Source organism: Ananas comosus, linkage group 14 (genome assembly GCF_001540865.1).
Source record: "Ananas comosus cultivar F153 linkage group 14, ASM154086v1, whole genome shotgun sequence".
Classification (NCBI taxonomy): Eukaryota; Viridiplantae; Streptophyta; class Magnoliopsida; order Poales; family Bromeliaceae; genus Ananas; species Ananas comosus.
Genome location: NC_033634.1, coordinates 10677962 through 10687824, shown reverse-complemented (window position 1 = coordinate 10687824; position 9863 = coordinate 10677962). Strand labels below are relative to the sequence as shown.

General features: G+C 33.8%; 1 protein-coding gene across 1 annotated transcript; it reads right to left on the bottom strand.

The window, feature by feature from the left end:
* On the bottom strand, positions 6529-9517 carry LOC109720358 (probable LRR receptor-like serine/threonine-protein kinase At4g36180). Its single transcript, XM_020247407.1, is given in 2 exon segments — positions 6529-7374; positions 7376-9517. Coding segments are annotated over 2 exon segments (2898 nt in total). The 3' UTR covers positions 6529-6618.

Below are 9863 nucleotides of genomic sequence, written 5' to 3'. Positions count from 1 at the left end.
ATATATATATATATATATATATATATATATATTCATCCAACGGCCGAAAACTCAATAGTACCGTAGACTTGGTAATATTGATAGTATAGTAGTATAGGGATAGCACGAAGCATTTGGTGCTGTCAAGTTTTCTACCACTAGATTTACTTCTTTTATCATTTTCATCCATTCGATTATACTATTCAACCAACCACCGACTCAACCCTAGGAGGCCCGCATCATCCTAACCGCACATCCTTTAATCCAAGGACAGAAAACTTAATAGCACCAAGTCATTGGTGCTATTAATAGTATTCCAGCCTAGTTCTATATATATATATATATAGTAGGGCTGCTGTGCTCTCAGCAGCACAAAGGCCTCCGTGCTCCTAAGCCATTTTCGATGATGAAATTTTCGAATCGACGATCGGCTCCGTTAGACTTGATCTAGGTATTTGAAGTTTCTAGAAAATAATTTTTACGATTTTTTGATATCATTTACTTAGTGATCGAAAGGATTTAAAATCAATAATTTTTAATAATTGATATCTGCCGTTTTCAAGTTTAACGGTGCAGAAGTATTCAAATCAGATGAAATTTTGATACAAAATTTTTTTATACTATCTACAACAAGATCAACATTTCTGATCGAAAATTTTAGCGCTATATCACTACTTTTTATAGGATTTTTATTTTCAGCCGTTAAAAATTATTGATTTTGAATCGTTTCGATTGCTAGGTAAATGATATCAAAAAATCACAAAAATTATTTTCTAGAAACTTCAAATACGCTAGATCAAGTCTAACGGAGCCGATCGTCGATTCGAAAATTCCATCATCAAAGACGGCTCAGGAGCACGGAGGCCTCCGTGCTCCTAAGAGCACAGCAGCCCTACTATATATATATATGTATATAGTTGTGGGTAACCTGCATACCCATTCGCTCACCTGCAGGCGGGTATGAGTAAATATATTGGCCACCCAAAAAATTACAAGTAAATCGTACCCATGCCCATATAACCCACAGATAGAATGACCGGCCCACGGGCCACCCAATCCGCCCGTTCGTTAGGTCCCACGTAATGTTGCGGATTCAATTCCTTTCATCCATTGTTTATTATTGTTGCTTGTAAATAATAAGCATGATAGATTATATTTATAACAACAATAAAAGTTGAAAATTAAAATATCATATGCCTCGTAATTGGAAATAGAAATTATAACTAATTAAAGTTTGAGGATTAAAGCGCCACTTGCCTTATAGTTTGAGTAAGAAAATGTAATCTATTAAAATTCGAGAGCTAAAATGTCATCCGTCTTATAGTTTAAGGACCAAAAGCATAATTTATCTTTTTTATATTTTAATTTAATTCCAGACGAATACAGAGTTGGGCATCGATCGCTTTTGTTTAATTAGTAATTTCATTTGAGGAACGAATATGTTAAACTATCTAATAATTTAGAATGCCTAATTGTTAAAATTAAAAATCGACTAATTATATTTTGGATATTTCAAAAGATTTTAAATATAAAATTAATCGCTCATCAGACGATAAATATGCCATTGAAGTTTGCTATTAAAATAAAAATAAAAACATATAGAATTTTCTGAAATATGAACCATCTTGAATTAGCTGTCTAACCTTTCAAAATTTTATTTTTACTATCCAACCTTTTTATATATTAAATTTGAATCAGTCAATAATATTTTGACTACATATAATTCTAGCAACTAAATTTATTAAAATAATTAAGTAGCTGAAATTTTGTCAATCTCTTTTTTATTTTTATTGTACAATTCATATCTAAGTGACCAATATTATAAAATTAAAATTTATATTTTATTTAAGTGAGCTTGATTCTCTAAGTCCAAATCAGTGAAGGGAGAAAAATAATAAAATAAAAAAATTAAGAAAGGGCTGGGCCCATACCCACCGCCACCTGCACTCGACTGGGCCCATACCCCTAAATTTTCTTTTTTGTTTGAATCAAGTGGTTTTAGTCAAATAAATTAAGTATTTTATCAAATTCAGCAATAAATTTATTAAATTTGATAATAATTTTAATTACTTTTTAGCAAATAAAATTAAAATAATTGATCGCTAATAGCTAATTGAGTGATTCAATTTAATAAAATGTTCAACAAAAATAAAGGACGGAGAGGTTACGACTCTTTCGGATTGTAGACTTAGACTTAGTTTGGTATTGAGATTTATCAAACGCTTTTCCAAGATATTAGACAACTCTTATCTGGTGAGTTGTGTGCCCCATTCCAAAAGAAGTCTTTCCGCAGTGCCTCAATATATTTAATGGCCCATGTAGGTGTCTTAAATACCGAGAGGAAGTAAATGGGAAGGTTGGTAAGTATAACGTTCACTAGTATGAGTCTGCCCCCCCTTAACAATAGTTTCGCTTGCCATCCGTCGATTTTACTTTATTTTTTACGGATAATCCCTCGCCAATCCTCCTCCGCAGGAGGTCATGTTGGGGTACTTAATGGAGTACGTGCAGCACTACCACTACTACTACACAAGAGGCGCTTCTAGAAGGGCATGACTTGGAACAAGTCAATTGATTAGGACTAAGAACAAGTATAGACAAATTGAAGTTTAAAATTGAAAAAAAAAAAAAAACTAAAGACCTATAGTGGTCCTTTATGCATATCTTTATTTATCTTTCCGAAATTTTAAAAAGGTAAGATATAAATTTTTAAAAATTTTAAAAAAATAAAAAAAATAGATATTTATATGAGAATTTTTTTATATTTTAGCTAAAAAAATTACTATAGTGTAGAAAGTGAAAAAAAAAAAAAAATTATAAGATACAGCGTATCATAATGTAATTAAATCTTTTAAATCTGAGATTAGCATCATGCTGTGCCGAGCTATGAGCCTGTCTAGATTTTAACCTTTTTTTTTTTTTTTTTACTTTTTAACTTTATTTTTAACATAAGTTTTGCATAGTATGTATTTAATTATTTATTCAGTAATTAATTATTACGTAATTTTATAAAAACTGTTTAAATTCTGAATAGTTTAAGCCGTGCTTAAGAGAAAGAAAACCAAAAATAAAAATAAAAAGAAAATAAGATGGGTGGTCCCTTTAGTTAACTTGAGATGCAAAGTTAATTAATCTTGGCCCTTAAAACCTTCAATTTGATCACCTTAATTAATTCTGTATAACTATTATTAGTAACTATTCAACCTGAGGAAGTTTAAAAGCCTTTGTTAAAATCTGAAAGGGTAAATAACACATTTGATCCTCCAACTATGAGGCGTTTAACACTTCAGTCCTCAAACTTTGATTTGTTCTAAATTATTACAATCAAGTACCACAACTCAATTTTATTGGCTAAATATTGACAAAATATTAACGTAGAGGCGATGCAATACTTCTACATTAAGCTGGACTGAAACATGCTGGAAGCCAGCCTGGCACGGCCCCCCGGGCCGGAAGGTACGGGCCGGGCCGGGCCGGGTCAGACTTCAGGCCATCGTTTTTATTTATTTAATTTTATTTAAAAATATATAAAAATTTAAAAAAAATTAAAAATTAAAATACTATTTTTTAAAAATAATATATGAAAAGTTTTTTAAAAAATTTTAAAATATATTTATAAAAATAATAAAATTTTAAAATCATTTAAAAATTTTTAATATTTTTTGGACCAAAATACTCTCCCAACAGTCAAAACGGGAGAGTATTTTGGTCCAAAAGGGACCAAAAGCCTTGCGAGAGGCTAAAGGCATACAGCCCTGGCTCCCAACTCCCAAAGCTCTTATTAGGCCGGGCCACAAAAAGGCGGCTTAGTACGACCTGATTTATTAGACTGGACTGGTCCGGCCCGGCACAGATGCTACAGTACTCGTGTCGTGCCTTGGTCCGACCCAGTATCGTGTCTTGCTGGGCGACTTGCGGGCTGCCCGGCTCATTTTACACCCCTACCCCAACGCCACCCTCACCCGGACTGGCACCGTCCCCATCCCTACCCGCACCCCCACCCCCACCCCACACCCACCACTACCGACTCCCTCTTAACGCCACGTGTACATTTAACTGAGGTTTCATTATTTTCTATTCTATAGGTGTTGAGTATACTGTAGAGTATGTGTAGCACTACCACTACTACACAAGATGTGCTTAAGTGTAAAAAGTCTAGAATGCATCAGTTATATTACTGATATAGTTTACCAACCAATCAGATCTATCTCCTTGGATTCGCTCATCACATCATGGTTATTAAAATAAAAAAAAAATTATCGTAGTTTAATTTCAAAAAAAGAGGTGTGATTGACATGGGATAGAAAATGAGGTATAAATGTTACAATATAGGGGTCCGGCTACTATACTATTATAAGTACGATCGCCCTCGTACTCATAAGTTGTTTTCGATGATAGAGCTTCCAAATCGACGATCCACACCGTTAAACGTTATTTACAGCATTTAAAACTTCTAGAAATCAAATTTTATAATTTTTCGATATCATTTACCTTACGATCAAGAGGTCACAAATTTGACAATTTTTAACGGCCAGTATGGGATACTTGCTAGTTTAACGGTGTAAAAGAATCGAAATTTGTTGAATTTTTGATAGAAAATTCTATTCACTACATAGATAAAGATCAATAACTCCGATCTTGAATTGAAGGATCCGATCATTCTTTTTTAGGACGTCGTTCGATTTTGACCGTTCATTTTATGCCCGCTTGATGAACTTTATTATAATTTCAAAAATTTACGAAATTTATTTTCTAGAAATTTCAAATACTCTAAATCATATTTAACGGAGTGGATCGTCGATTCGGAAGCTCCATCATTGAAAACAACTTATGAGTACGAGGACTCCAATACTCATAATAGTATAGTAGCCTTGGCCACAATATAGACTTTCTTCTAGAGGTGCATGGCTTGGAACAAGTCAAATGATTACGATTTAGAACAGTATAAACAAATCGAAGTTTACCATTTAAAAAAAAAAAGTAAACTATAGACCTATGGTGGTCCTTTATGAATATCCTCACCTTTCGGAAATGTTAAGAAAATAAAATACAAGTTTTTAAAAATTAGAAAAGTAAAAAAAAAAATATTTATATGAGGATTTTTTATATTTTATCCAAAAAAAATTAGTATAGTGTAGAAAGTGAAAAAAAAAAAAATAAAGTACAGTGTAGCATAATATAATTAAATCTTTTAAATGTTAATTTTTTTTTTAATTTTATTTTTAAAATCTTTTTTTAACATGAGTTTTGCATAGTATGTATATAATTATTTATTCAGTAATTTATTATTAGATAATTTTTTAAAAACTATTTAAATTTTGAATAGTTTAAGTCATGCTTAAGAGAAATAAAACCCAAAAAACAAGAAAATTAAATGGGTGCTCCATTTTGCTAACTTGAGATGAAAAGTAAATTAATCTTGGCCTTTAAAACCTTCAATTTGATCACCTTAATTAATTCTGTATAGCTTTTATTAGTAACGTTTCAACCTGAGGAAGTTTAAAAGCCTTCTATGAGGTGTTTAACACTTCAGTCCTCGAACTTTGATTTGTTCTGAATTATTGCAATCAAGTACCACAACTCAACTTAGTTGGTTAAATATTGACAAAATATTGATGTAGAAATGATGTAACATTTTAATTATTGACGCATTTTCAATCAGAATACCAATAATTTGCCAACATTTGGCAAGTTAAATAAGATTGTGAGACTTAATTGCAGTAATTCAGAAAGTTCAAGCCAAAAACTAGAAATTAAAATTTAAAGACCAAAGTGTCACGCTCTTTATAGTTTGAGGACCAAAGTGTAATTTTACCCAAACTAAAACTATCCCCAGTATTACTTTGTTGCCTGCATCTTGCTGCATCCATCTCGTACTTTCAATTCAGCGCTATAATTTTCTAAATTGAAAAAGAAAAATATATATAACTGATAAGTGGCAGGATTAAAATACAGTGCTTGAGACTCTAAATTCTGGAGATATGTGAAGTTCATAGTATCTGCTTGTTTTAGAGGGTTAATTACACTATTGGTCCCCAGTGCTTAACTAATTTATCACTTTAATCCCTGACTTTTCTTTTTATTAATTTGGCAATTAGGTCAACTTTTTTATTATTTATACCGTCCAAAACTTTTGCTAAATTTGACAAAAGTCACCACATCATAAGGTTAGTCGGTATCTGCTAATATGGCAAATATTGTTCGGTGCTAAAGTGACAATTCTTGTTAGTGTGAATGATTTTTTTGACAACAGAGAATTAATTGAAAGAAATGATGAAGGTTAGGTATTTGATTGCAAAAATTAAAGAGTCTTAGACAAAAGCAAAAAAATTAAGTAAAAGTCGGGAACCAATGGTGCAATTAACCTAATTCGATAGGAAGACTAAGAGCAATTTCTTCTTTTTTTTTTTTTTCTTTTTGGGAAAACAGTGGTACTACAATCCCACATATATAAGAGTTAAGATGTTATCACGCAGGAAAAATTAAATTAAAAAAATGAATATTCCACTAACAGCAAGTTTATGAGAACAGAAACTTCAAAATCCATTTCGATTAGCATACAACAGATTATTGCATACCTTTACTGGTATGTATACAAACTTCTACAACTTCTAATACATATGATGATCTTACTGTGTCTCAATTGCCAGCAAAAAACTTGTAGTACATCTTGTCAATAATGTAGAAGTAAGTATTTCTCCATGCAGATTTGAAGAGCAAGACGCCATAAACTCCCCAAAGCCCCACAATAAATCCCAATCCCATAACGAGATAAATTTCTATGTTCTCCAAGCCACCATTGTGCTGTTTCTTCTCATCAGGAGTATATGTCGGTTCATTTCCAGAGCAATTCTTCGAAATCGGGGGACCGCAGAGATAGGGATTGCCAGCATATATAGTAGGATCAACCAATGTCTGTATTTGATCTCCAGATGGAATCCTTCCTGAGAGGTTATTGTATGATAAATTCAAGTTGCTCAGAGATTTCAAGGCCGTTATACTTTGGGGGATGGTTCCATTTAATTCGTTCATAGAAAGATCGAGAGACTCCAAAGATTGTAAGTTTCCTATCTTATCAGGAATCCTTCCTTTTAAGTGATTTCTTGATAAGTTCAAATTGTGCAGCGCTGATAGATCGGCTAGTTCCGCAGGGATCGCACCATCAAGTTTGTTACCTGAGAGGTCTATGCTCTTCTCGAAGAACAGATTCTTCGAAAATTGAAGATTTGACCCTTTTGTTGCAATATATAATCTTTGACTAGAATAATTATACAACATGCAGTTGAATCGATATCCATAGATTGTTTGTACTAGAAAAAAATTAACGTAAAGCCAATGTATATCAATCATGTATTTAGATAACTCGATTGAAGCCATCGCCGGGAAACTACCAAAAAGATTGAGGTATGTTTCCAGATAAATTGTTCCAAGAAAGATCCAATATTTGAAGATTCTCAAGTTGTCCGAGCTCTGCAGGAATGTTGCCGGCAAACATATTTGACATCAACCGAAGAACTATAAGATTTGTTAACTTTCCTAGCCACATAGGAATCTCACCTGATAACTTGTTTTGCCCGAGATCAAGTAGTACTAAGGGACAATTTTGTAAAGCCGAAGGAAGTTCCCCATATAAGCTGTTATTGTTTAAGTGCAAGAACTCAAGTTTACTGGCACAGCCCAATGAATCAGGAAGTTGTCCTGATAGCTTGTTACTGGATAGGTCTATAACATTCAAACTATTTGATACACCATTCCAGCAATTTGGCAGCTCACCAAATAAATTGTTGTTCGACATGTCAAGTATGGACAAAGATTGCATATTGCATATAGATGATGGGATGCCATCATCACTAATGGAGTTGTTCGATAAAAGAACGCCTATTAGGTTTGGCTTGAAGAAGGACTGTGAAAGTGATCCAAAAAACTCATTGCTTGAGAAATCAACCCATTTCAAAGAATCAGGCAAAAATGGTAAGAATCCTCGTAAATAATTAGAACGCAAATTTAACACCTCTAATGATGTCATGTTTCGCAAAGAAGATGGCAAAATGCCGCTAATTTGGTTATTGTAAAGGCCTAAGCTCCTGATAGATGAAGATATGTCCCAAAACCAATAAGGAATAGTGCCAGCGATCCAGTTGTTTGACAAATCTAAGACTTCAATTTCTTGTTGCAATCGGAGCCATCTTGGAAATCGTGGACCCAATCGACATGACCTCAAAACTAATTCTTGCACTTGAAAAGGGGGCACCCAATTATCCTCCACCTTCAACTCAAGAGATGTACCGCTCACCCGAAGAAACTTTAATCTTGTGAAGTTCATAAGATGAGTTTCAAGTATAACCCCAGCAAACGAATTTCCATGAAGATCAAGAAAAGCTAGATTAGATAGTTTATTTATTCCTACAGGTATCGAACCATTGAGGAAATTATTGCTGACATCGAGATATTTAAGACTCGTCATATGTTCAAGCCAGCCAGACAAATTTCCCTTTATATTTGTGTTCTGCAAATCCAATAGTCGCCAATTATTAAGAGAGACGCAAGAGAGTTCTGACAAAAATTCGATTATATCTCTATCTAGATTGCATCCTGACAAACTTAAAGTGTTTAATTTGCAAAGGTTCTTGATTGAATTCGGTACCGGGCCGGCCAAGTTGTTGGATCCTAAACACAAGGAAGTAAGTGAAGTCAAATTGCCTAATTCAACAGGAATTGGACCATAAAAATTGTTATGATTGAGATTGAGATCAGTTAGGCTAGTGAAGCTCCATAGCCAATCAGGCAAGGTCGAGTTGAAGTAGTTTTCTCGAAGATCAAGTGTGCTCAAACTTGTCAAGTTGAAACCAAAAGTGGGGTCGGGATTGCTTGGAAGAGAGCAACTCCCTAAGCGGAGCACTTGCAATGAAGACAACATGTTCACTGCTTGTAACCAATCATATGCATTTTGTAGCATCACAAAGGTCAAGTCAAGGTACTTCAAAGAAGAGAGACCTTTGATCCACGATAGTTTGCCATGAGAGGTAGTACTATCGTTATAGTATCTATTACTAAGGTCAAGATAACGAAGAGTTGACAAGTTTCCGAATTCAGGAGGTATCACTCCAGTAAAACCAGCACTAGAGAGGTTAAGATATCTTAACTTCTTATACGAAGCGATGAAATTAGGAAAACTGGTACTAAAGTTATTCATGCTGAGATCTAAGTGCTTCAAGTGGCTTAAAGAGAGCAATGATGGATTGACCTCACCACCAAAACCTTCATAGCTTGTGTCTGAGGAAGTTCCACAAGCCAATCTAAGGATGAGCTTCTCAACTCTGCTAGTCTTATTGTTGCACCAAACTCCCTTCCATCTGCAGCAGTTAGAGCCTTCCCAAGAAGACAAGCAGTTTCGTGGATCGACGACACCGGACTTGAATGCGAGAAGCGCCTCGCGCTCTACACTGAGGCATCCATAGCTCTCCAAGATTTGGTTTTTTAGAAGCCAAACCACTAGTAATATTATAAAAAGCTGCATGCTTGTAGCTGTAGCCCTCATGCTTCAAGTGCCAGTTAAGGCTTTTTATGAGAAGGTATGTAGAATTGTGTGCTCAAGCTATGGACATTTGATTGCTATATATATATTAGATTGATCAAACTTTTCGAATGCATCATTTGAGTATAATATTACCACATTGGCCCTAAGTATACTTTCCATCAGCTTACCTGGCATGATATATATGAATGGTTTCTTTGGGTAGACTATTTGTGTTTTGTAATTTAATTATCTAACTCATAATTTGTTTCACAATCCATTTTAAAAACAAATCCAAATAGCATTCAAGTGATTCAAATTTAGAGAAATTGAATTAAGTGCAATTAAGGGTGATTATTTTTGCTTGGAA